Here is a 27,438-nt window from a genome sequence, read left to right as displayed (position 1 = left end):
TAGAAGTCGGGGTCTAAATTTGTGGCGCCCGGCCGACCGGGATGTACCGGCTGTCGGCCTGGGCCTGGAGAGATCCGGAGCGGTGTGAAGGCGTCCGCATGTACATGCCGGCCGCGAGTGCCCACCCTGCGGGCCGGAAGAGTCAGGGGCCCGGAGAAGAAGGGCCAGAATTGCGGCTTAGTAGGCCACGAAGCTGGGACCTAAATTTGTGGTGCCCGGCCGACCAGGAAGGACAGTCAGCCGGGGCCAGGAGGGACCTGGAGCGGCGCCCACATGTACATGCCGGCCGCGGGAGCTCACCCCGCGGCCGGAAGAGTCAGGCGACCGGGAGCCCGTGAATCCCCATCGCAGGGGCGGGCAGAGGAGGGTCTGGGGCAGCTTGGCGCAGGCCTCCCGGCCCTGCCGCAGGGAAAAGAGGCAGAGCGGCTATACCATGGCTGCCGCGGAGGAGCGGTGAGGTGACCACCAATGTCTCATGGAGGTAGGGGGCAGGAGGGAAGGAGGGGGAGCTGGGAGCATGGTTTGCAGACCTTGCGACACCCCAGGAGCCAGCCTTCGCGAGTATTCCCCCTGTTATCAGCCATTTCAGGAGAGAGGATGATTGTAGGACAGGAGACATCCCAGGAGCAAGCCTGCCCGAGTATGGGGGTCAGTCACGCAGGGAACCAGAAACCGGGTAAGGGGGGGCGAGGGAGGCGTTGGGCTGGAGAAGCCACTCTCTCACCATCAGCCGTCTTCACCCTCGCTCCGTTCCAGCAGGGTGGCCCCTTCAGCTACTGGCAGTGTAGTGGCAAAACGCTGGAAGAGGGACTTGGCGTGCAGGTGACCCTTACGCTGGCGGGATGTATGGGAGCTAGGCTGCCCTGGTTCACCTTGCCTTCTGTGGGGGAGGCAGCAGTGCGGATGACCGGCACTGGTGCAGCTCGACCCCGGGAGAAACAGAGACATCTAGTTCGTCTCTGTTGTCCCTGAAGAGAAGAAGAAATGCAGAGAAAAAAATAAATAAAAAAATTATACGGAGAGAAAAAAACAGCCCTGCAGAGCAGAGAGTGCCTTGCCTCTTTGGACACTAAGCAAAAACTGGGAGTCTCTCTCTATAGCTGCTGGAGGAGAGGCTTAACAATTTTCACTTGGTGTCACGCCTCCTAGGGAGCTAAGCTATACCCAAGGTCTCTTGTGTCCCCCAAGGAAAATGGGCGAGAAATATGGCACAACGGTGACATTACCTTGAACTGGACGTCCCTCCAAAATTGATGAAAAGACGAGAAGAAAACTGGTCTGGGAGGCTACCAAGAGGCCTACAGCAACATTAAAGGAGCTGCAGGAATATCTGGCAAATAATGGCTGTGTGGTACATGTGACAACAATCTCCCGTATTCTTCATATATCTGGGCTATGGGGTAGAGTGGCAAGACGAAAGCCTTTTCTTAGAAGAAAAACATCCAAGCCAGACTACATTTTGCAAAAACACATCTGAAGTCTCCTAAAAGCATGTGGGAAAAGGTGTTATGGTCTGATGAAACCAAGGTCGAACTTTTTGGCCATAAATCCAAAAGAAATGTTTGGTGCAAAAACAACACTGCACATCACCAAAAGAACACCATACCCACGTTGAAGCATGGTGGTGGCAGCATCATGCTTTGGGGCTGTTTTATTTCAGCTGGAACTGGGGCCTTAGTTAAGCTAGAGGGAATTATGAACAGTTCCAAATACCAGTCAATATTGGCACTAAACCTTCAGGCTTCTGCTAGAAAGCTGAACATGAAGAGGAACTTCATCTTTCAGCATGACAACGACCCAAAGCATACATCCAAATCAACAAAAGAAATGGCTTCACCAGAAGAAGATTAAAGTTTTGGAATGGCCCAGACCTGAAACCGATTGAAAATCTGTAGGGTGCTCTGAAAAGGGCTGTGCACAGGAGATGCCCTCGCAATCTGACAGATTTGGAGTGTTTTTGCCAAGTCAAAATGTGCAAAGCTGATAGACTCATACCCAAAAAGATTGAGTGCTCTAATAAAATCAAAAGCTGCTTCAACAAAGTATTAGTTTAAGGGTGTGCACACTTATGCAACCACATTATTTTTATATTTTTTCTTCCCTCTATGTAAAATATTTCAGTTTGTTTTTCAATTGAGTTGTACAGTTTATAGGTCACATTAAGGGTGAAAAAAGTTCTGAAATGATTTATCTTTGTCTCAATTTTTTATATCCACTGTATATACGATACATATTTTTCATTATTTTTCTTTCTACTTTTGTCTATGTCCTTTTTTTATTTGTTTATGGAAAAATTGTTGCAACACATTGCAATTTTTTTACAAATACTGTCATCTAGTGGGCAAACAAGCTATATGGCATTCATTCACAAGCATCATTTGTTTCACTTTAAGACTGTTTCTTAAAATTTTCCTCACCATCGAGGAAGGGGATAGAATCTGTGCTGATTGTGTCCAATCCTTGAAGCTCCTTGCCATCTCTAGACCCACTTCGCTTATGTTTGTTTTTCCTTCGAAAAAAAGACCTCCTAGCAGCTGCAGAAAGAGTTTTTGCTGCACCACCTTCATCTCGTACTTCAGAAACACTGAGTCGGCGGGAATATTCTTGCTCCATCCTAAAACAATCAAATTACTATCTAACTGGCATGTCTATTAAGAGCATTTCCAAACAAAAAGCCAAGAAATAATACAAAATAATTTCGAAGAATTTCATTTTCTGGTGCGGTGGGAAGCAGTAGATTTCATTTTCCTTGCTTTTATATGCATTTTGACTAGTTTAGAACATGCAAACTGTGTTTTTTTTTTTTTGTTTCTTTATGTAAAAACTTTTCGTTCAAAATTTGGGCTTTTCCAGACATAGAGCTGTCATATTAAAGCCTTTAAAGGAGAACTTACAAGAAGAACAGGTTATGCAGACCTTGTGTAGATCCAAAATACCAGACAAACAATATCCTACAAGGTTTCAGTAGTGGCAGTAATGTGTGCCTGTATATGTGGGTGGATGTACAGTACTTGGCAATTTAAAGGGATTCTGTCATCAAGATTTTCGATATGGAGCTGTTCATATCATCATCTCAGTCTCCATTATTTAATAAAAAATATACTAGTTTTACCCCCACTTGTCCTTTCATTTTGGATAAAAATCGGTTTTATTAATATGCTAATTACCTTACTAACATGCCCATGGGGCTGTCCCTCCGGCCGCTTGTGCCCAGCCGCGCGGGCGAAGTGCGCAGACAGCTGGTGCATGCGCGCTTCGTTCGCTGAGGCTGCTGCCAGGACACCGCGTGGGTGCTGACCAGTGGATTTAGGGCGTATGAGCGAGATTACGGCGCACCATCGGCGATGAGAGGAGTGCATAATTAGCAGTGGGGCGGCGCTGGGTTACGAGATAAGGGGCGCAGCTGGGCACAAATGGACAGCAGCAGAGTCTATGGGGCAGAGTCATCACTTAAACTGGATTTTTGTACCTACCGTAAAATCTGTTTCTCGTTGGATGCATTGGGGGACACAGCACCATGAGGTATATGTCCAGCTGCCACTTGGAGACTGACACTAGAAAAAGAAGAGCATGGACTCCGCCCAGGTGGGCTATACACTCTGTGCAGACACTGGACTAACCAATTGGTACTAAAGCAGTAAGAGAACAGCAAAACAGATCGAAAACCAAAAGCCACCATGTCCTAAACCTGGAAGAGAACAAACCAAACAAGAATCCTGGAGAAATTGAGAAAAGAAAAAACAAGGGTAGGATCTGTGTCCCCCAGGGTATCCAACAAGAAACTGATTTTACAGTACAAAAATCCAGGTTTTCTCATAAATAGAATTAGGGGACACAGCACCATGGGATGTTCCAAAGCATGGTGGGAAGAGACAGCCATGTGAAACACCTAATGCACCGCTGTGTGCACGACCTTGCAACCCAAACTGGTGTCTGCAGAGGCCAAAGAATCAATGTGGTAGAACCTGGAAAAGGTATGAACCGAGGGCCATGTGGAGACCTTGCTGGGAGGCAGGTCTGAAGTATAATGCCGGACTGCCTAGGAGGCCCCGACAGCCCAAGTAGAGTGAGCGGTCACCCTGAAAGGAGGAGCTTGACCCTTAGCCACATACTTGATGGTCGGCAAAATCCAACAGGCGCTCTCAAGGACGACAAAGAGGAATATAGCCGGATTACCTGGATAGCATCAAGACGGTGGAGAGACCGTTGTCTGGAATCAGACGGGTTGGGACAGAATGAAGGCAGTACAATCTCCTCATTAATGTGAAAAGGAGAGAGCACCTGGAGGAAAAAGGGAGCAACAGGGTGAAGGACAACCTTGTCCTGGTAAGTAACCAAAAAGGGAGACCTGCAAGAGAGCGCTGCGAGTTCAGGAACTCTGTAAATGGAGGTAATAGCCACAAGAAAGGCAACCTTAAAAGAAACAAAAAAGAAGAGAAACCTCTCATAAGGCTCCAAAGGGGAAGACTGAAGAGCATTTAAGTCCAGATTCAGATCCCATGGTTCCACAGGGGGACAGAAAGGGGGAACGCAATTGGCCACCCACTGAAGGAAGGTCTTCACTTAGGAGCGAGAAGCTAGAGGCTTTTGAAAAGGACAGACAAAGCCAAAACCTGACCTTTGAGAGAGGCCGGAGGGAGACCCTTCTCAAGACCGGCCTGAAGAAAATAAATAATCCTAGGGATGGAAAAAAGAAGGGGGTGAACATCAGTGGATTCACACCAGGTGAAATAAGACTTCCAAGTACGATGGTAAATCCTAGCAGACTGGGGTTTATGCTTGTTAAGCCTTGTCTGGAAGACAGTCTCGAGGAGACTACAAAACCTTAGGATCGTGGCCTCGAATGTCACGCCGTTAAATGAAGCCATGGTAAACTCATGTGGAACAGCGGACCTCGAGAAAGAAGGTTGGGGGACAGCGCAAGGCGCCACAGAGCTTCGATGAGCAGAAAGACAATATATGTATACCATGCCCTGCGGGGCCAATCTGGAGCCACCAAGATAGCCGGGATCCGATCATCTTGAGGCATTTGAGAACTTGAGGAAGCAGTGGAAGGGCGGGAAATAGGTAAAGGAGAGCAAACTGGCACCACGGGACCACCAGAGTCTGGGAATCCAGTGACCTGGCGACGTAAACTGGAAGCTTGGGTTTCAGGCGGGAGGCAAAAAGACCCTTGTCTGGGAGACCCCAAAGCTGACAGAGCTGTTGAAACACCTCCAGATGGAGAGACCACTCACCTGGGTAGAGACATTGACGACAGAGAGTCAGCTGCCCAGTTGTCTACTCTGGGTATGTGGACGGCGGAGAGAGCGGGAATGTGTCTCCCCGCCCACCAGAGGATGCAAGAGGCTTCTGTCAGGACAACCGTGCTTCTGGTGCCCCCCGGTGGTTTAAATAAGCCACCACAGTGGAGTTGTCCGTTTAGATCTGGACAGGGCGACCCTGGTGGAGGAGAGTCCAATAAGAGAGAGCTAGGAAAATGGCCCTGAGCTGAATAATGTTGATCTGTAAGGAACTTTCCCCCATCAAGCACTGATCCTGGGTTGTGAGCGAACCAAAGACTGCCCCCCAATGGGCAAGATTGGTATCAATGAAGGTCACCTGCCATAGGAGGGAAAGGAAGGGTTCAGCCACCAAAGCACATCAAGGCGGACTCAAGGAGAAAGAAGAATCAGGCAATTGAGACCAGAGGAAGCCGTTTCACCAGGCGAGAATTAAGAGCTGAAGGGACCGGGTATGGAATTGGGTATAAAGGATTGCCTCGAAGGCAGCAACCATCCGGCCAAAGATGCACATGCATGCCCTGATGGACAGAGGAGATGGCTTGCAAAGGTGAGCCACGACCTTGTCCTGGGGAAGAAAAACCCATTTGAGGCAAATGTCGAAGATCATACCAAGAGGGAGGACTTGGAGTGATTCACCAGCCGCCTGAACGCAGACCATTCAGGGTGATGTGGAGGCTTAAAAGGTTGTCTCGAGATGGAGCCTTCACCAGAAGATCGTCCAGGTAGAGTATCACCACTACTCCCCTGGTGCGGAGAAGTGCAATGAGGGGAGCCATGACCTTTATGAAGACCCTTGTGGTAGAGGCCAGCCCGAAAGAAAATGCAACTAATTGAAAATGAAGATAACCGACCGCAAAGCGAACGAACAATTGAGGAGACAGGGCTATAGGGATGTGAAGGCATCCCAGATGTTGATAGATAACAGGAAATCGCCCACCTCCAGGGAATCTATCACCGACCTGAGGGACTTTATAAGAAAGTGACGGACCCAGACAAAATGATTTGCGGATACTTAGATTCATTATGGGATGGAGGGAGCCGTCCTTCTTGGGGCTGCCCGAGACGGGGATCGGGTAGGCTAACAATGGAAGGACCGGCCTGTAGGAAGGACGGAAAAGTCTATCTTGTCTCCGGAGGATACAAATTCCAGAACCCAAGTGTCGTCCACGCTTGTGAGCCAGGCATCCTGAAAGGAGAGCAGCAGACTAGAAGACCTTTGTGCTGAGGAATAACTCATAGGCAGGGGCTTGGAAGGTTTAGGGCGGGGCGTGCCAAGAGGGCTTGGGCTTGAAGGTGAGCCGAGAAGAGTCCCCATCAGAAGAAGGAGCGAAATCGCTAAGAACGTGCTGCTGACAAGGGACGACAACCGGGGCAGTTCTGAGGCAAGAGAGAACTCTTACCACCTGTGGCTTCAGAAAGAAGTTCTTCCAGACGCTTTCCAAAAAGCTTGACACCCATGAAAGGGAGCAATATGAGCACCTTTTTAGAGGCTGCATCTTCTGCCTAGGAAAAGACCCACACCGTACTGCAGAATGCCATGGAACCCTGCCACCACCCTGCCTACTCAGTGGGCTGAATCCATGGAAACAGCACAACGATACTGGGAAGCCTGGAGAAGTTGAGAAGCAAGGAGATGGAGCTCCGTCTGATCAGAATCAGCGGGTAAGGAACGAACAAGCAGTTTGGTCCAAACTATGCAGGTCTTTGCAACCCATGACGCAGGAAAGGCAGGGCGGATAGCCAAACCTGCTACCACAAAGGCAGATTTGGATAGGTAGTCTTCTTGTCCAACGAGTCTGAAAGAGAAGCCAAGGGGAAAGTGGTGGGCCACTTGTGGATGGATGCAATACTTAGAAATGGATTCCTTGGAAATATGGAGAATTTCCAAATCTTTGGAGGACTGAAGTCGTATATCCGGATGATGCCACTCCTTAGCTAGGAGTGTGTCAAGATCTGCATGGTTAGGGAAAACAAAGGCGGGGCACCTAGTGGCGGAAAGATACTGCGGCCCGAGCTGCAGAGGAGGGATCCTTCAGAATGTGGAGTGTCACTAACCACCTTGATAAGGTCCTGCATGGCCTCAGATAAGGTCGTGCTCTGCTCAGATCCCGAATCTGAGTCATAGGTTTCCCACGAGGTGGCGGAAAGTGCAACAGGAGAGGAGACTGAGGAGAGCACCAAACATCCACCCAATGAAACAGAGGGGGCAGAGGGAGGATGCGCCCTAGTCGGGAGAAAAGCCAGGGGCACGATTAAACCGGTGGCCAGAAAAGAAGACCGTCGACAGGTAAGGGCCACCGGACTTCGTGGCAAATTGGGGGCCTCCAGAGAAAGGAAACTAGGTGGGGAGACTCCCTGGTGAAAGTGACTTACTGAGAGGGGAAAAGTGGGCCAAAAGGAGTGCCTGGAGTCGAGAAACAGGCTAGGGGAAATTGCGGCCTGGTCCTGGCAAAAGCCGGGGACTAAATCAGAAGGAGAGGCCGAGAAGGAGGTGTTGGTGGCAAGGAACGGGGAGCCCTGGAGGGAGAAGGGGGGAGGGTGAGACAGGGAAGTACAAGGACCCCCAGGATAGTTAGAAAAAGAGAGATGCAGGGAAGGGGCCTAACCCAGGGGACCCAATGGAAAGGGGCAAGGACACCAAGAGGAGAATACTCACTATCCAGCGTCTTTGGGTGCCGCAAGGTCACCACTTCGGCAAACTCGCACTTACGTGGCACTGCCGGCATGACACTGCAGATGCAGTAATTGGGGAATGGGTGATCAAGGAGGTACCAGGGTACGATGAAGACCCCCCTGTAGCAGGCAAAGGATTGTAGAAGAAAAGTAAAAAATAAATAAATTCATTAATTAATTAAAACTAAAATACAAAAGTAACAAGAACTGCAAAAAAAAAAAGTCTGACTCCTACGGAGACCAGATTAAAACTTGAGGGTATAGCCCACCTAGGTGTAGCAAACACTCTTTTTCTAGTGTCATACTCCTATTGGCAGATGGCATATAACCCATGGTGCTATGTCCCCCAATGCGATTCATGAGAAAATTTATGTTCTGTAGCATAAAAAAGTTGCAAACTGCATGTTTGCAACTCTTTAAATGCACTGGCGCAAAATTGTTTGTAAAAGAGCACTGAAATCTACACCAGTATGCTCACGGACTGCCGGATGCTGCATCTAATTTTGATGAGCCATACGCCTCGTCATAAATTAGGCACAGCATCCAGCAGCGCACTTGGTTATTAAAGATCGGTGTACACCGCCAGCCTATGATAAATCTGCCCCTTTCCGATTGCCTCTGTCTCACACCAGCAAGCCACTTCTCCATCTCCTCTCCATTGACTTCAATGGGCAACACGTAATCTGATAATCGGTCTTATCTCTCAACGCATATCAACTAAAAATTGAGGGTCGTCAGGTCTGGAGGCAGAGGGAGAAGAAGCGGTTTATAAGTGGGATTTATTTTTCCCTAAAAGATACATTAAGCTCTACTTTTCTTTTCTATATTTGCTTGTATGCAAAGTGTACTGAAAGTACAGTGACTATTTGAATCCCATTTTAGATTATGTTAACATACATCTTTAAAGGGCTTCTGTCACCCCACTAAAGTGATTTTTTTTTTTTGGGCTGGTGAAATTAGTTATATTGCGATATATCACAATATAATTGTGTCACTTACTTTGATCCAGCAGTTTCTTCAAAAAACGAAGTTTTATCATATGTAAATTCGGTCTCTAGCAGCAAGTAGGGCGGCTACTTGCTGCAGAAATCCGCCCTCTCGTCGTGTTGATTGACAGGGCCAGCCGGGATCTCCTCCTCCGGCCAGCCCTGTCGGCATTTCAAAAATCGCGCGCCTCTGTGGATTCGGCGCAGGCGCTCTGAGATGAGGAGGCTCGTCTCCTCAGCACTCCCTCAGTGCGCCTGCGCCGATGACGTCTTCTATTTCGGTGATGTCATCGGCGCAAGCGCACTGAGGGAGTTCTGAGGAGACGAGCCTCCTCATCTCAGAGCGCCTGCGCCGAATCAACAGAGGCGCGCGATTTTTGAAATGCCGACAGGGCTGGCCGGAGGAGGAGATCCCGGCTGGCCCTGTCAATCAACACGACGAGAGGGCGGATTTCTGCAGCAGCTAGCAGCAAGTAGCCGCCCTACTTGCTGCTAGAGACCGAATTTACATATGATAAAACTTCGTTTTTTGAAGAAACTGCTGGATCAAAGTAAGTGACACAATTATATTGTAATATTTCGCAATATAACTAATTTCACCAGCCCAAAAAAAAAAAAATCACTTTAGTGGGGTGACAGAAGCCCTTTAATGTACATTTTTTCCTCTCTGTATGCTTGTTGTGTATGTGTACATATTTCTATAGACTAGTCATTAATTGTTAGAGATAAATCTTAGATAAATCTAAAGAGGATTTGAAAAGCCATAATGCATATCTTTCGGTGGCTTAAAGGGGTTGTCACATAAGGAGCTATCGACTATCCACACTCCCTACTCTTTGGACCCCAAATGATCACATGAATGGGAGGCATGAGCCCGCCCATTCCTCCGCACTGCACAACCCACTGTATCCCGCTATTTCAGAGTCACAAAGACTGCTCAACTGCCACTCCATTCAAACTTGTCATTGCTGCTGTACAATCAGGAAGTATGGGGGCCTTGGGGTGTATTTCTGTAGTTGGTTTGGGCCAAGCAGTGTATTTAACACCTATCCTGCGGACAGGTGATAAATGCTGATTTGGGGGAGACAGCCTTTATTAAGCAGATGGCATAGCATTCCTCAGAATATACCAAAACAGTGATTTGAGCCTGTAATATAAAGAAAGATAACTGGCTTACACAATTTGTGAACATTTTAGTACTTACATATATTTGCTGGGAATCTGACCCCTCTCCAGTTTTTGGGCATTCTCATCAAGTTGCCAACCCATCCATGCCCCAAACACACCTTGTGGGAGTGTGTCGTCCACATATAATATATCATCCTTCTTGAAACTCAACTCCTGAGGATGCTCGGCTTGCCGGTCATAAAGTGCTCTGTAGGTACACATAGTTTTTTTTTTTTGTTTTTTTTTAATAGTGCTGTTTTTGTTCTCTATATGATATGTATATACTCCATTCATATTTACAAGACTTTTTTGCTTAAACTGTGGTTCTCATATTTTCAAAAATAGTCAACTGATTGACTAATCTCTAACACTGCGCTCGTTGGATTGACAGGAGCGCCTCTCTTATTTTAAAATATATTTTCTGATGAATAATTCTTAAAACAGCATATTTTATTAAATGTGAAACTCTTTTCTAAAGTTTCAATGACCCCAAGTACACAAAAGAATTATATACCAACTGTACTCTGCTTAATTTTAATAGCCACAGCTCTGTAAATCAAATTGGGCATACCCTTAAAAGTATACCTGACCTTTTGAACAATTTTATTAAAAACAAATTAGTTTTTATGTGTTTTATTTATTTTTTCCCATTATACTTACAAAATAGGCATCCAAAGTTCAGGTGTCTATAGCTTTTTTGCATCCGTACACTTGGACAGGTCAGTGGTGTATGGAATCTGGATAACATTATGGGGCCACAGTGATTGCCATATCCGTACACTTGGACATGTCAGCGGTGTATGGAATCTGGATAACATTATGGGGCCACAGTGTGCTAGTGTGCTATGCCAGGCTTTTGTAGTGAGGAGCTGGCACAAGTAGGAGCAGTGATGCAGAGATCTTGCCACCGCTGGCTTTGCTAAAGCCTTGCACAGCACATCAATACAGGGTATCCTACACCAATATCCTATGCAGAGCTTTCACTGGAGTAAGCAAACACAGGAAGAGTCTCTGCACAGCACATCGCTGTGGCCAGTCCCCTATCTGCTTAAGCCTAGCAGAGCGTAACTGGCACAGGCAGGAGCAGAGATATGCTATCCATACACCACAGGCACATCAGCAATGTGAGTGTAGATTACAAAATTGCTATAGACAGCTACATTTCAGATACATACTTTGTAAGTACAACAGGGGGGGGGGGGGAAGTACAGTGGCTCAGTGGTTAGCACTGGTGCCTTGCAGCACTGGGAGTCCTAGGTTTAAATCCAACCAAGGACGAATCTACATGGGAGTTTGTATGTTCTTGCTTTGTTTGCATTGGTTTCCTCCCACACTCCAAAGACATTGATAGGGAATCTAGATTGTGGGCTGCATTGGGGAAAGCAAGTGATGAGTATTGTAAAGCGCTGCGGAATACATCAGCGCTATAGAAGCGAGTAAAATAAATAAAATAAATGATATGCCATTTACAATATTTTTCTTCGGATTCGTTTTTCCACACCCAGTTGTGCTAGATTGACAGTTCTCTCCCCATTTGCACATATGAAGACACCTGTCAATCACACCATGCCAGCCAGGGAGAAGGGGTAGACTAGAGGAACCTGCCAGCGGACACTTAAACCTGTGATTGGCTCATTTTAAAACTAGTGCTTCAAGATGATGAAGCCTGGTGGTATTTCATACTGCCCACGGTTGCAGCAGCACAAAACTTCTGAGAGGTTCTTTATAACATTATTGCTGTGAAGATGTAGAATGAGACTCAGCTGCAGTTCCAAACACAGCCAGCCGTACTTACAAGCTTATATGTTTGTGTAAATTATCAAGAATACGTAACTGCACCTGCTTAAATTAGTGGGATTCTCTGAGATCAAACCCCTCCAATCAAAAACCGGTAGTCAATCCTAAGGACAGGACATGGAATGTCTTTCAAACATGCAGACTTGTGTGTTCTTTTTACCTCATTGTGCCAATATTGTATGCGAGTAAGAAATAGACGTTGTACTCACAAGTTGCTGGTACAAAACCTTTTGTTTCTTTTTTTCTTTAATTCATTCCAGTATAAAATGGTACATCATGAGGGATGCTGAGATAGACATCGTTCACACCTCCTCTCCTCCACGCAACGTTTCGGGAGAACACAATGTCTGTCTCATCGTCCCTCATGCTGTACCATTTTATACTGGAATGAATTCAAGAAAATAAAAAGAAACAAAAGGTTTTGTACCAGCAACTTGTGAGTATGACTTCTATTGCTCACTCACATACAATATTGGCACAATGAAGTCTACACGTGTGATAGACTGTCAGGGTTGGGTAAGGCTGCTTTCACACTAGCGTTCGGGTTTCCGTTCGTGAGCTCCGTTTGAAGGAGCTCACGAGCGGACCCGAACGCAGCCGTCCAGCCCTGATGCAGTCTGAATGGAGGCGGATCCGCTCAGACTGCATCAGTCTGGCGGCGTTCAGCCTCCGCTCCGCTCGCCTCCGCACGGACAGGCGGACAGCTGAACGCTGCTTGCAGCGTTCGGGTGTCCGCCTGGCCGTGCGGAGGCGTGCGGATCCGTCCAGACTTACAATGTAAGTCAATGGGGACGGATCCGTTTGAAGATGCCACAATGTGGCTCAATCTTCAAGCGGATCCGTCCCCCATTGACTTTACATTGAAAGTCTGGACGGATCCGTCCCAGGCTATTTTCACACTTAGCTTTTTTTAGCTAATATAATGCAGACGGATCCGTTCTGAACGGAGCCTCCGTCTGCATTATTATGGGCGGATCCGTTCAGAACGGATCCGCCCGAACGCTAGTGTGAAAGTAGCCTTAAGCAGAGCTCCCGGTGTGGACTTTTATTTGCTACAGGTGACTGAAGTGCTACATATTATACAGGTTTCATAAAGAGACTGACCTCGCATAAAACCCATCACCAGGCTGGTCTTTAATATTACTGAACTCATCCACTTTTTGCTGCACCTTCAACTTAACATTTTCTGTTGGTTTTAACATCTCTAGGTAGGCTTCTTCAGCTGTTTTGTTTCTCATGTTAACAGAGCCATACTAAGGAAGGAAACATTAAAAAGAGATCAGAGAAACTAAGCAAATATGGAACAGGGCATATAGAGGGGAAATGCCAAAATAATCATAAAAGTTAACAAGTAGAAAACAAACGTAGATCGTATAAACATTTCTAAAGAACTCGGGATACAACAAAAAACTCACGTATGGTGTGTAATATCACAGAGCCAAAACAATCATATGTTATAAATATAATGTAATCTCATGCAAAGCTTTCATATAAAAAAAAAAAAAAAAAAAAACATTGGAGTGGAATAGAGCTTTCAAAAGTATGAAAAACTGGCACCATCACATAACTAAACAGCTATGGCAGCCAGTATGTGCGATCCACATACGTCTATAATGAAGTCTCCTCTCAGCAGTCCCTCCAGTCCACCAGACGCATTATCCTCATCTAAATCCAACACATATATTCCATGCAGGTTCCCGCCACAGATCTGCATTCCCAGCTCCACAGGAGACTTAGAGAGGGTAACTGTGCGGATCTCTGAGTGTTTTTTTATGCCATCCACTTGTGTCCTGGAAAAGAGAAACAGGCGATTGAATATAATGGCCCCCAAAGAGGACTATACCAAACTTTGATGGAATTTTTTTAAAATATATATTATTTTTTTTAAGTCTTGGAGAATTAGGAAATCACCTAAGTGAGCTGCGAGGGCTTGTACTAGGCGTCGTTTCTTTTGAAGGAGGAGTCATGGTCCCTTCATCTTGCTCACTCACAGTGTCGATGACGGAATGATTGTCAGGTGTTGCAGCGCCGCTGCCGTGAGGTGTTGAATGAGAGGTGCTAGCATCCAGGCGTGAGCTGGTAAAAGAATGGGCACAAAAATAACCAAAGAACTGTACTGAAAAGGGCTGTGGCAATGAAGCAGAAAACATGAGTGCACATAGTACCTGGATCGTGAATGAAGTGGCTGGCACATGTGAGGGTTGTACTGGGCCAGGATTGTGATGGTATCACACTGCTGTCCAATTATGAGCCGTGCTTGCTGCTCTGTAGCATTTCTCAAATTTATACCATTAAACTGCAGGAAATAGTGCAAAGATTAAGATAAAGGCTGGGGACACACAAAGAATTTTATGTAGCATGACGCCACAATTTAAATATCCAGAGGAATACTTTGTGCACTCCTATGGACTACTTGCCACATGTCATTATCAGGACATACTGAATGACAGCAAGCAAAGATCTTCAAAACTGAAGAATTGATACAGAAGGTATATTAGAAAATGTTATTTCAAAAGGTCACAAACAAACTGCTATAAAGTACTTCCACTGGTGCTTGCCTGATAAATGCAATGATCGATAGTTGAACTCCTGCAATAAAGTGACTCCTGCACACTATAGCTATTCTTGTAAGGATAGTGGTGGAGGCAGGCATTGTTTATCAGTGTTAACTTAAAGGTGTTTTCCAGGATTTTAATATTGATGACCTATCCTCAGGATAGGTCATCAATATCAAATCATTGGGGGTCCGACACCCAGGACACCCACTGATTAGCTGGTTGAAGAGAAGGCCATACGCCGTGCAATCACTGCCTTCTCTGTATTGTCTACCTGCTCGCTGTTGACACTGCAGCAGTGAGCAGGTAAAATTACAAGAAGCCGTCCTATTCACTTCAATGGGACGGCTCCTTCCTATTTAAGTTTATTCAATTACAAGCCATCCCATAGAAGTGAACGGGACGACTTGTAATTACACCTGCTGAACGCTGTGATGTCGACGACCATAAAGAAAAGGCAACGCTCACACAGCCTTCTCTTAAGCCAGCTGATCCTGAGAAAAATGTTTTTGCATTGCCACTTCCCAAGACCCATAACTTTTTCTTTTTCTTTCTATTGAGTTGTGTGAAGGCTTGATTTTTGCAGGACGACTTGTATTTTTCATTGGTATCATTTTGGAGTAAATGGCGCTTTTTGATAGCTTGTTATTATGTTTTTACGTGGCAACTAAGCATAAATTACCAATTCTGTCTTTTGTTTTTTATTTTTTACGATGTTCACCGTAGGGGATAATTTACATGATATTTATATACTCCAGGTCGTTACGGATGCGGCAATACCAAACATGTGGGGGAGATTTATTTATTTTTTTGCATTTTTTTTTTCATTGAAAAGCTTTTTTTTTTTTTTTTTTAACTTAATAGTCCTTTTTGATTGATTTAAAAATTCAATGCATTATCCCTATAGTGCATTGAATTTTAATGTCAGTGCTATTCTGACAGCATATTATGTGGCCCTTTCTTGTTATGCTTCTTATACATGTCTACGTGACACAAATTCCAAGGTATTGTAAACCTAATAGCAATGCAATGCTGTATTACTATACCTCTAGCAGCTGATCTCCATATTCCAGCCCAGCTTGCTGAGCAATGCTTCCAGCCATCACTTTAGATACAAAGATGCCCCCACTTTCTCCACCACCAATTGATATTCCTAGAGGTTCAGATCCTTTCTGTACCTTAACATGTCGAGGCTCATCTACCAGAGGCCTGTGGAGAAAACATTCAGCTTAGCATTATTTACTAGCCAAAGTGTCTACATTACAGCAACTTAACATCTATGTGGCCTATCTGCCTCACAATTATGAAGGCAACAGAAGTTCAACAATGATGACCACACCAATACATACATTCAAAAGAAAAAATATAGAGTAGCTTTGTTTTCTAACTTGTTTTGGAACCTGAAACTTAAATGGGTTGTTCAGTTGTGGACAAACCCTTAAAATATATCAGGGTCCCTGTGGTGACAACAGAGGCCTCTCTATCATGCTGTTTATGATGGGAGAAGCAGTCAGTAAGTTCTTATTGCTCTAGAGCAAGAATAGATTTTCTACTGTGAATTTGAAAAATCCCACTTACCTCATGAACAAAAAAATAAATAAAATAAAAATCATACAGAATTACAACAGAGTGTGTGTGTGTTTGTGAATACAGCATTAAGTCTGATATTGCATTTAAATTCATTTGAGAACTGTTGACACAAGGAGAGGAGCCAATATATCATAGGGTTCCATCTGAAAGAAGTCATCTGGCGCTGGTGGATAGGCACAAATAATTTTGATCAAAATATACTTGTTAAGTAACTTATGTTACCTTATATAGTGAATACAACAATAGTAAAACTTACAATCTATATATTCAATTTTTGCTGTTGCAATGCGTTTGGCTTTCTTTTGTATTTTCAGCTACAGTAACGTGCACCTGCTAAGTTATTTCATTTTATATGATGTACTAACTGTGCTTTGGTTTGCAGGTTGCTTATTTATGAGATTAACTAAAAAACCACACATGACAAGAAGAGTGGGATTTCTACCAGGTCTAATTAATTTACATTGGTAGTATGTAAAATGTGTAGGCCCCGATATAATTATGAGATCACGTGAACAACTTAAAGCAGTACAACTTTATGTAAATGGTGAATTGGGGACAGGTTTGCAAAGACCCACCATTATTGGTCATGGGGTTCAGCCATACGGCGCGATCATGCTGCAGTTGGGAAGTACCTCATCAGCTAACTTTGTTATGTAACTACCATTGACTTCTCTTCTATAGTATTTCTCTTTATTTGTTCATGCATATATCAACTGTGGTCTTGGGTTTAGTTCACATTGTCTATTGTCTTACAAGTGATATAATGCCTGTAAAGCACAGCAGAATATGCCAGTGCTACATAACTGAGTAATTATTTTGTATGGGGATTGATCCATGATGTCATTACTTATCAGGGCATACACCCTTACACTATACATGAAGGCACTTTTTGTGTTCTGTGTCATGTAAGTTTTAGATTTAACAAAACTGGTTTGATTATCTACTGTATAAGCATGGGGACATCTATTCTTTATATGCCAACTGTGTGTCTTGTGTGGAATGTAGGAATTCTGCACCCTGTATTTGTAGTGCCTGTCTTCGATGCATTTGTCGAATGGGCTGAGAGTTGCTGTCGTGCAACAGAGCCATGTAGCCCTAGCCTTAGATTAGCCTTTACTAGCCTGCTTCTGTTAGCAGCTACCACTAAAGGTCCTAAACATACCAATTAAAACTTTATGTCTTCAAAATCTCAGACTATATGTGCTTATTACTAATAACTACTCCTAGATGGTGCGGCAGCACATATTTGCCCAAACTTACTAATCCTAAAGAAGGTATAAGCTTAGACAGGTTGTGTAGACCTGCATCAGAATTATGTGGTTCAGGGATAGACACTTTTCACTGACTCTCTACAAACTATTGGTTGGATCACTTTGAAACATATTTTTCCGCCATAATTGAGACAAAATGTTGGTGCATGTACCCTGTTGGTTACAAATGTAGAAACTCTAGATGCACCAAACTTTTACACTTTCTTTAGACAAATTTGTTAGGCAAAACTAGGCCATTGCTTTAGACTGTTAAAGGCATACTCTATTGTCCCACATACAGTTTCACACCTGAGGTTATTATTTTATTTTTATTTTCACGGCGATCACAGTGCTAATTCCCGCACACAACAGTTAGACAGGGCAGGGAGTAGTTGTGCTATTGAACTGCGGCACACTACTGAGAGGTGTCAGAGTTACAGCTTCCTCCCATCCAGGTAGTCTGGACAGTAACACTGGGCGGTGAAAAAAAATTGGGAGATTTCGCACACTGTCTTTATTAGCTGTCTTATTCAACCTGTGTGTTATATGCACTCATTGACACGATAATCAGTATAAAGTGAGTCCATCCAAAGACAGTACACCACAGCTTTCTATTCAGGCTACAAGGCATGTAAATGGCATTTATCTAGGCCCTCTATACATGCACGGTATCTTGTTTGCCTGTTTTTGACTGTAAAGGGTGTAGAAGCCCCCCTTTATGATCTTTTATACAATAGCTCTTAATAAATATTTATTTTGTTTTTTAATGTTCTATCAGGCTGAGAATTCTAGAATCCATACTCTATTGTCCCACATGGAGTTGCACACCTGATGTTTTTATTTTCTTTGGACACCTCAAGAATAAAAAAAATTCACCAGAATCCACTTGTGCTCAATGCTTTGACAGGCAAGCTCAACCTGCGGCCCTCCAGCTGTTGCAAAACTACAACTCCCAGCATGCCTGAACAGCCTACAGCTGGGCATAGTGGGAGTTGTAGTTTTACAACAGCTGGAGAGCCGCAAGTTGAGCATCCCTGCTTTATGAGGTCTGTACTGCAATTCCAAACCTGATGAAGGACCTTGGTCTAAAATACACTTCAATACATATTTACATCTGCTTGGCATCATAACACATGTTTTTGTTATTTTTTTGTGCTATGATTTGAAAGTCCTTTTGTGGGAATATCACCATAGCACATAGGTAATCAACACAGTAAAGAGGAATAATCTTATACATTCAATGTCCAGCAAAATTTATGGTCACTATTAGGTATGGAAAAGTTAACATTATGGAGAAAAAGGTAATGTGTGTATGTCTCATGAGCAATAGGTTTCTGCCTGTCTACACAAAAAATGTTTACTTCCAATTACTTCTACAATGCATAAAACAATTTAAATGTATTCTTGTGTATGATACCCACACACAGTACTCCAGAGTAAAATACGAGTCATTGACTCCTGAACTGAAAGTTTAGGAGACAAATACAATTTTAGTAGCCTAATTAATGTTATAATACACTCATCAATATTGAAATTGCAACGCCAAGAAAGACAAGCGGTAAGATTATGCAAATCAAGGAATTAGTAAGTGTCACCAAGATCTGCAGATGATAACATTTTCAAGCACCTAGCTCCAATGTGTGGTATTTGAGAGGGGATGGAAAAATATATTTTTTTTTTACCCACATGAAACTTCAAAAATCAGATCAAGTCATGTGGGAGTATTGTGTGATGCTTTCTATTCATCTAGGTGGCAGTTATGGCCACTGTCACAAACTGAGAGGGACAGAATCCTTGAGTTTGCATGACATTGGGCTATGATCCAGATATACAGCTACAGGTGTAACACTGATCTCAAGACACCGCTCTCAAAGGCTATCATGGTGCAGAGCAAGACAGTAACACAGAGTCTGGAATGGTGGTATATCCTCTCCAGCGATGAGTCCCACTTTTGTCTCATATGCAATGATAGAGCTTAGTCTGGAGACCACATGGGCCAAAAGTTTAATATGTGCAGTGCACCATGTCTTTTTCTTCTTCTGAATCCTTTTCTTCTAGCTTTTACAGCTGATACTAAAGTCATCAATATCAAAATACTGATGAACCTATTTAATGGGCAGACACTTGTTTTATGATTTATCACATATGATGGTTTAATGGCCCTAACCTGTTGGGCTACCAAATAAGGCTACTTTCACACTAGCGTTTTGGCTTTCCGTGTGCGAGATCTGTTCAGGGCTCTCACAAGCGGTCCAAAACAGATCAGTTTTGCCCTAATGCATTCTGAATGGAAAAGGATCTGCTCAGAATGCATCAGTTTGCCTTTGTTCAGTCACCATTCCGCTCTGGAGGCACCAAAACGCTGCTTGCAGCGTTTTGCTATCAGCCTGGCGAAGCCAAACTGATCTGTCCTGGCACACAATGTAAGTCAATGGGGACGGATACATTTTCTCTGACACAATCTGGCACAATAGAAAATGGATGCGTCCCCCATTGATTTTCAATGGTGTTCAAGACGGAGCCGTCATGGCTATAGAAGACATAATACAATAATACAACCGCATGGATCCGGTTGTATTATTGTAACAGAAGTGTTTTTGCAGATCCATGACCGATCCGCAAAAAAACGCTAGTGTGAAAGTAGCCTAACTTGTGTGACGTTTTAACATGACACATATGGATTTTTTGAGAATTTTTCTTCTTTTACAGTTTTATTAGGGGAAAACGATGAAAAAAGTTTTTCAAACTATAGCTCCTTATTCTTTAAATATGCAAACTGACACCAAAATGAATCAATAAAATGGGACTGTTTCTGTTGACTTTTATTTTACTTTTTTAAATATATTTTAGCACTAATATGTTCCCCAAGAGGTCTTTAACACTTTTTTTTTTACTTTTCCTCTGCAACTGGGGCATCCAAGTTGGACCAAGTTCATACTTCAGTTATTTGGTCAGTTATTTCCATCAGTTATTGTGAGCCAAAACCAGCAGTGAAGCCTACTCCGAGTCAGAGATCAGGTGTAATGTAAAGATTTGCACCTATTCTGTGTTTTTGACCGGCACCTGGTTTTGGCTCACAATAACTGATTGAAATAACTGATCAAATAACTGAAGTGTAAACTCAGCCTTAGGCCTCATGCACATGACCGTTTTTCAGGTCAGCATCTGAGCCGCAGTTTTTGCGGCTCGGGTGCGGACCCATTGACTTCAACCCATTCATTCTTGCGGACAAGAATAGGCATTTCTACCATGGGCCGCGCGTTCCATAAATTGCGACAGGCACTCGGGCGGCTTCGTTTTTTTGTGGACAGCAAAAAACTGAACGGTCGTGTGCATGTAGCCTTACAAAGCCCCAGTTAGAGGTGAAAACAGAGCCGTTTTGGGGGTATTTTACACATGTAGAGCTGATCTGAGTCTACAATGACCCAGCAGTTTTGCTGGGCCCAAGGACAGTTGGTGATCACAGGATCTCTGTGTCCAATAAAGTAAACAGCATAGCTGCAATGAGAGCTATGCACCAAAGAAGGGAGACAGTAGAAATAGCAATAAACCACTTCTATCTTCCCCTTAGGGTCCCCAACGTAGCTTGCAAGTGCTTTAATCCTGTGCCGTACAAGTACGGCGCCCTGGATTAAATCCCAGCACCAAGTGTATACATGTCTGGTTGAGGAGCTGGAGTGCAGCAGCAGTGCTAGTTGCAAATGGCAGCAAGACTATAAATTCTTGTCTTTGTTTGCTAATTTTGGGATGCATTGGTAACCATTATGGTTACCATCTGGAGCCCTTCCCCCACCCACACCGTGACCGACAACCTTCTCTATACACATACACTAATAGGAGGGCAGCCCATCACTATGTGTGGCCACTGGGCAGGGTAATCAGGACTCCTGTCAGGATTTATGGATTTGTACTGAATCATATAAACCTAAGTATCACATTAGGTTCTCTCCCTATAGCAGCAGAGATCACCTGACTGGTTTACTTTACACCTTCTCGTCATCCGTTTTTAAATTAAACGTCATAAGTCGATGTTATTTAGTGTTACTTGATCTCCACCACAGATGGAGCAGTGGTGGGAGATTTTGGCTACAGCAAGCATGAAGCAGTCTAAACTGTAATGTGTTTTCCAAACCTACCTTTCAAGGTGCAAAATCATTTGGTTGATTTTTATTTCTACCCCCCTATATGAACATTTGTGCATTTTGTGCTGCCCACAAACAATGATGAGTTGTGTACCTAGTACCATATCTTTTTCACCTGAAAAGGCAATGGCATGTACTACATCCAAAATGTGCTCATTACAAAGCCATGCTGAATGAAACAACTAAGCAGGGCAGGCCTTGGAGTGATGCATGCTCACTATATGATGAAAACTGTGGGGTGGGCAAGATCACATTAGACCACTATAACTGGACAACATCACATGACTGTCCATTTAGGAGTCAGTTTAGAATAGTTCGTTAACTACCTATTTTGAGACCGTGTTGGGAAGGGATTGCCCAGAATTAGAAAAACATGACTGCTTTCTTCCAGAATCAGTGTCACGCCGGTCAATGGGTTGTCTGATACTGTAGCTTGGCTACATGGAAGAGGACAGGACTAAGTTGCACTTCCCTCTGAATTAACAGAATTGAAAATGATACCCTCTTGCTGATGAGATTGGTGGTGTCTTTACAGACTTTTACTGATCTCATGGCCAATTTGATATAAAACCTTTTTCCTAAAGTCTTTCCTAAAATCCTGTTCCAGTTCTAGGCCTAAAGCAGGGACTAATGAACTCATGAGAAGGCACTATATTTTTAGTAATCCTCTATAGCACAATAATACAACAATTATTTTAAACCAACATTTGTAATCATCCGAATTTCCCCTTTATAAACCCAATACAAAGTAGTATCACTGCATGCACTAACATGCAAAAGCTGAAGAATGATAGGACACACCAGCAACAGCAATGTACACCCACACCCAATGAAGCAAGACAGCATTCCAGCACGCCATTGGAGCAGGGGTGGAGAAACATGTAGGAACCGCAGCAGAGGATCTGTGCACATTCTAAGGAGACTTAAGCAAAATAATTGATCAGACTCAGACAAGTGGCGGACCTCAAGCATCTTACTGAGGAAAACCTTGGCCTAGAATGGGCTGGAAGCCTCAGTAAAGACCTAGTACGGAAGACATATCGAGAAGATGAAAAGTGGGGAAGAAAGTAATAATGGCTTGGAGTATAAAGAAGAAATAAATGAAGAAATGTAGGGAAAAGTGGCAGGACCATATGACAAGAAAATATAAGGAGAAATTAAGATCGGGTAACAAAATGACATGCATGGTATGACATATACGGTAGGTTGGAATAAGAGGTGTAATAACAGACCATGTTAAAAGGAGGGAAAAGAGGGAAATATAAAAAAAGAACATGGATTAATATTAGCTGACTCTTAAGACAAACACAGTGAAAACTGTTAAATAACACAAAACACAGCATTCTTTACTTATAGGATTTCTTAACTATATACTCAATTTAAAAAGTACAATAGAGACTGAGGAAGTACAGTAGCTTGCGGCAGATTAGTAATGTGTTTTAGGCATCTTTTTTAGAAATACATTTTTGGGCACAAACTATACATTTAAAAAAAATTAACAGTAGAAGGTGACACTCCCTGTGAATCAAAGTGGAGTGCAGCAAGGAACACAGATAGGTCAGCTTCAATACAGTTGTCCTGAGCTGTTCCAGAAGTAGTCAGAGCGAACTGAAGTGGATACTTATATCCTTGATGTTCTAAATAGTCAGTGGATTCCCCTTTTGCTACTGCTTAAATCACACCATAGTCATTAGCAAAGGGACTTCAAGGTAATTATACAAGTTCTGCTCTGTAAGGCAAACACAAAACCCCTATGGTGACATTCCTTCCTTAATTTCTTTCTCCATTCCTTCCTTCTAAATTAAAGGATTAAAGGAATAAAACACATAGCTAATATCTCATGCAAACAATCTTAGCACCCTAGCTCTCTTCCACCCAATTTGCATTTTTTGTTTTTTCTGGGGCTTGGTTTCTAAATGTCCATCATAAAAAGTATTTCTGCCCCACCTTTTTACATTTTCAAAACGTATTTCTTTATAGAGTTAAGGCTTCGTTCACATCACCGTTTAGCCTTCCCGTTCTTCTGCTCCGTTTAGGGGCAGGAGACCGGAAAGGACGGATAAGCACATAACTGACACCAAACTGAGTCAAACGAAGCCCTTAGGACCCCATAGACTATAATGGGGTCCGTTATGTTTCCGCTCAGAAGATGATTTTTAAGCGGAGACAAAAGTCTGCACAACTTTTGTCTCCGCTTAAAAATCATCTTCTGAGCGGAAACATAACGGACCCCATTATAGTCTATGGGGTCCTCAGGCTCCGTTTGACTCAGTTTGGTGTCAGTTATGTGCTTATCTGTCCTTTCCGTTCTCCTGCCCCTAAACGGAGCAGAAGAACGGAAAGGCTGAACGGTGATGTGAACGTAGCCTAACTAAAAACGAATCCATAATTTATAAAATGACCCCCCAAAAAAACATATTACACACTCAATAAAAACCAGGAACATATTGCATATTTTTCTATCTAACCTATGATATTCCCCCTTTGTGCCCAGACATATAATATGTTAAAATTGGGGTTACTTTGTGGCTTGTGATTTTAATGACTGGATAGATATGATTTAAAGGGGTTGTGCAGCCCTGTCCTTAGGATAGATCATCAATATCTGATCACTGGCATCTCTACCCATCAGCTGTTTAAAGTGGAGGCAGCACTGGTGCAAGTGCAGGTTCCCCTTCAAGATTACACTGCGTGTCGTCTCGTCTTCACTTGAATGGAACAAGCACTAGAATTAGACTGCCCGCCTCTGCAAGCTAAAAGACGTGCAGTCTTGAAGAGGAAGCGGTGCTCATACAAGACCCCCACCAATCAGATATTGATGACTTATCCTGAAAATAACTAGTTTAATACCGTTTTAAGATATACAGGTGAAACTCCCAAAAATTTGAATAACATGCAAACGTCCATTTATTTCAGTAATGCAAATTAAAAGTAATTGTATTAATGCAGCTTAAAATTAGAATTTTGTGAAAAGGTTCAATATTCTAGGCTCAAAGTGTCAGCTAATTAACCCATACCCCCTGAGCAAAGGGTACCTCAAAATTGTGACTTTGGGGTGTCAAACTGTAAGCCATAATCATCCAAATTATAATAAATAAAGGCTTGAAATATCTCGCTTTGCATGTAACGAGTCTATCATATATATTAGTTTCACCTTTTAAGTTGCATTGCTGAAATAAATGAACTTTGCACGATATTCAAATTTTCCGAGTTTCACCTGTATCTGAGCAGATTTTAGGTATGTTTTTCATTCTGTAAGTAAAGAGTGGGAGACTCACCATTGGAGTTTTGAATTTGCCTTATTGCTGCTTTAGGCCTCTTTCACACAAACTATACGGATTGGCTCCAGATGCATTCAGGGTACGTTCGGTCAGTTTTGTCTGCGATTGTGTTAAGTTTTTACCACAAGGGCGCAATGCGTTTTGATGCATTTTTCACGTGCGTGCTAAAAAACTGAAGGTTTACAAACATCTCCTAGCAACGATCAGTGAAAAACGCATTGCATCCGCACTTGCTTCCGGATGCAATGCGTTTTTCACTGAAGCCCCATTCACTTCTATGGGGCCAGAGCTGCGTGAAAAACGCACAATATTGAACATGCTGCGTTTTTTCACGCAACGCAGAACTGACCACAGACCCATTGAAATGAATGGGTGAGGATTCAGTGTGGGTGCTGTGTTTTAATGGAGCAGATGATTGTTGGGAAGGAATTGTTCCTTCCTGGCAATCGCCTCGTCAGTGGAGCTTACGTCTGCATTTACTGTATCATCCACAGTATGAGGAGGAGTGATCGCTATTGCCGAAGCTCTTCCCCATACAGAATCATTGTTTGTGGGCAGCAGAGTACTGTTTAGACAGTATAACCTGCTGTCCACAAACTATAATTTAGGTGACTGCACCAACGATCCATTACCCAATGAACAAGTGTTTCACTTGTTTATTGCTGGCACCTTTAAACAGGCCGATTATTGCTAATGTGCGCTCGTACAAATGAACATCGGGCAGTGAAAAGGGACCTTTACAGAGCTGATTGCTTATCTGGAAGTCATATTGCTAATAGCTAAGGTGTGGTTTGATTAACTGCACAAGAGGAATCCACTGGAGATTTGAATCATATCAGACCTAAGCATGGATTTCAATTCAAGATACCAAGCGAACTGTGCCAAACTTATCATGCCATGTGTGCTATTTTCATTCAATGCACTTTGTGCACTTTTTAGACCTAGTAAGTGACAACAGTTTATAATGGGAATCTATTCTGAAATGGCTTGTTATGTTATGTAAACTATATAATCAGAATATCTGTCCTATACTTGTTTAATTTAAGGGGCTGTCAAGCAGGAAAAAAGTGATTTCCACTGTACAGTACCTGAGAAGTTACATCTGATGCAAAGAAAGGGGACTGGCCTAGCTACCGAAATGAGCCAGTCAACCAGCCTGGACTCTGGAGCTGGGGATCAGTGGACCCGTGAGCCATTAAGTCCAATCATTTTGCATTTCAGACACAATATAGATTTTTTTTCCTGCGGAGAACCCCATTTAAGGAACTTAAAATAAATCCAATAAAGAGGACAAATTCTAGATCAGAAAAAATATTCTGCACATATTGTAAGCAAATTTAATGATAAAATATTGTGTGGTCAGACCCAAATGACTTAAAGGGGTATTACCATCAAATGTTTTTAAATTGCACCATAACAGCCTGTATGTGAATACTCTATGTAATTTTTATTTATTTTTTAAATACAGGTGAATGGTTTTTTGGATATTATTTATATAAGTATAAAGTCATACAATTTGTTGAAGTATTCTACTTGCTGTCCTGGCTCTTCGCTTGCTCCTTTGTTTGGACTTTTAGACACTTTTCTAACCTTTGTATACCTCATCCATAATGGGGTGTGGCTTAGTGGAAATGGGCATGGTTTAAATATACCTCTGTGTGCACAATTTTTAAATAAAACCAAGAATTTATAGGTGGCATAAACAAAAACTTAAACTAGACAGTCTAAAGATGCCACAGATTTTCCGCCCAGAATCAGTCACAATGATAAATCTGGAGCCGTTTAAAGAGGACCTTTCATCAGTTTCCTTGAAGGGCGGCCCCCACTGATGCCATGGGTGTTTTTTGTTTGTTTTTTCAAACCCCCTCCCGCCGTTCGTCCACTGTGGTTCCCCGATATTTTGGCGCACTTTATTGTAATGAGCTGTAACTTCGCAACGGGCAGAGACGCAGTCTTCTGCTGTGGGCGTCTCCTTCTCCCTGGCTGTGAGCACGATCCAATCAGAGCGGATAGCTCACAGCCAGGGAGAAGGAGACGCCCACAGCAGAAGACTGCGTCTCCGCCCATTGCGAAGTTACAGCTCATTACAATAAAGTACGCCAATATAACAGGGGACCACAGTGGCTGAAGGAGGGGGAAGGGGGCGGAGGGGGTTTAAAAAAATACACCCATGGCATCAGAGGGGGCTGCCCTACAACATAATACCTATGCCTATGTCAAAACTGATAAAAGGGCTCATGCACATGACCATATGTATTTTGCGGCCCGTAAAAAACCGATCCGCAAAAAATACGGATAATGTCCGTGTGCAGTCTGTATTTTGCGGAACGGAACAGCTGGCCCCTAATAGAACAGTACTCTCCTTGTCCCTAATGCGGACAATAATAGGATATGTTCATTTTTTTTTTTTGCGGAACGGAAATACGGACATACGGAAACAGAATGCACACTGAGTACCTTCCGTTTTTTTTTTTTTTTTTCCCGGATCCATTGAGATGAATGGTTCCGCAAATAAAACAGAACGGACACGGAAAGAAAATATGTTCGTGTGCATGAGCCCTTACTCGTCTTACTTTTAGACAGTTTTAGTAAATCTGCCCCACTGAGTTAAAAGAAATATTCTGGTTACATAAAGTTATCCAATATCCAAAGGATAAGGAATAACTATTCGATTGGAGCCACCTGAAATGAACAGAGCAACCAGTCAGGCAT

At 43.3% G+C, this 27,438-nt stretch overlaps 1 protein-coding gene across 3 annotated transcripts in view; it reads right to left on the bottom strand.

Moving 5' to 3' along the window:
* The window catches only part of DLG5 (discs large MAGUK scaffold protein 5), a 219,561-nt gene that overhangs the window by 30,871 nt on the left and 161,252 nt on the right, over nt 1-27,438 (bottom strand). For all 3 annotated transcript variants that reach the window (XM_044296449.1, XM_044296451.1, XM_044296450.1), the window contains exons 22-28: nt 15,510-15,672; nt 14,074-14,204; nt 13,820-13,984; nt 13,515-13,698; nt 13,013-13,161; nt 10,149-10,319; nt 2,418-2,614 (exon numbers count right to left, since the gene is read on the bottom strand). In XM_044296449.1, the coding sequence (XP_044152384.1) occupies nt 2,418-2,614; nt 10,149-10,319; nt 13,013-13,161; nt 13,515-13,698; nt 13,820-13,984; nt 14,074-14,204; nt 15,510-15,672 (1,160 nt within the window). The remainder of the gene's footprint in view (nt 1-2,417; nt 2,615-10,148; nt 10,320-13,012; nt 13,162-13,514; nt 13,699-13,819; nt 13,985-14,073; nt 14,205-15,509; nt 15,673-27,438) is intronic.

Source organism: Bufo gargarizans, chromosome 6 (assembly GCF_014858855.1).
Source record: "Bufo gargarizans isolate SCDJY-AF-19 chromosome 6, ASM1485885v1, whole genome shotgun sequence".
Classification (NCBI taxonomy): domain Eukaryota; kingdom Metazoa; phylum Chordata; class Amphibia; order Anura; family Bufonidae; genus Bufo; species Bufo gargarizans.
This window is presented reverse-complemented; position numbering and strand designations above follow the sequence as displayed.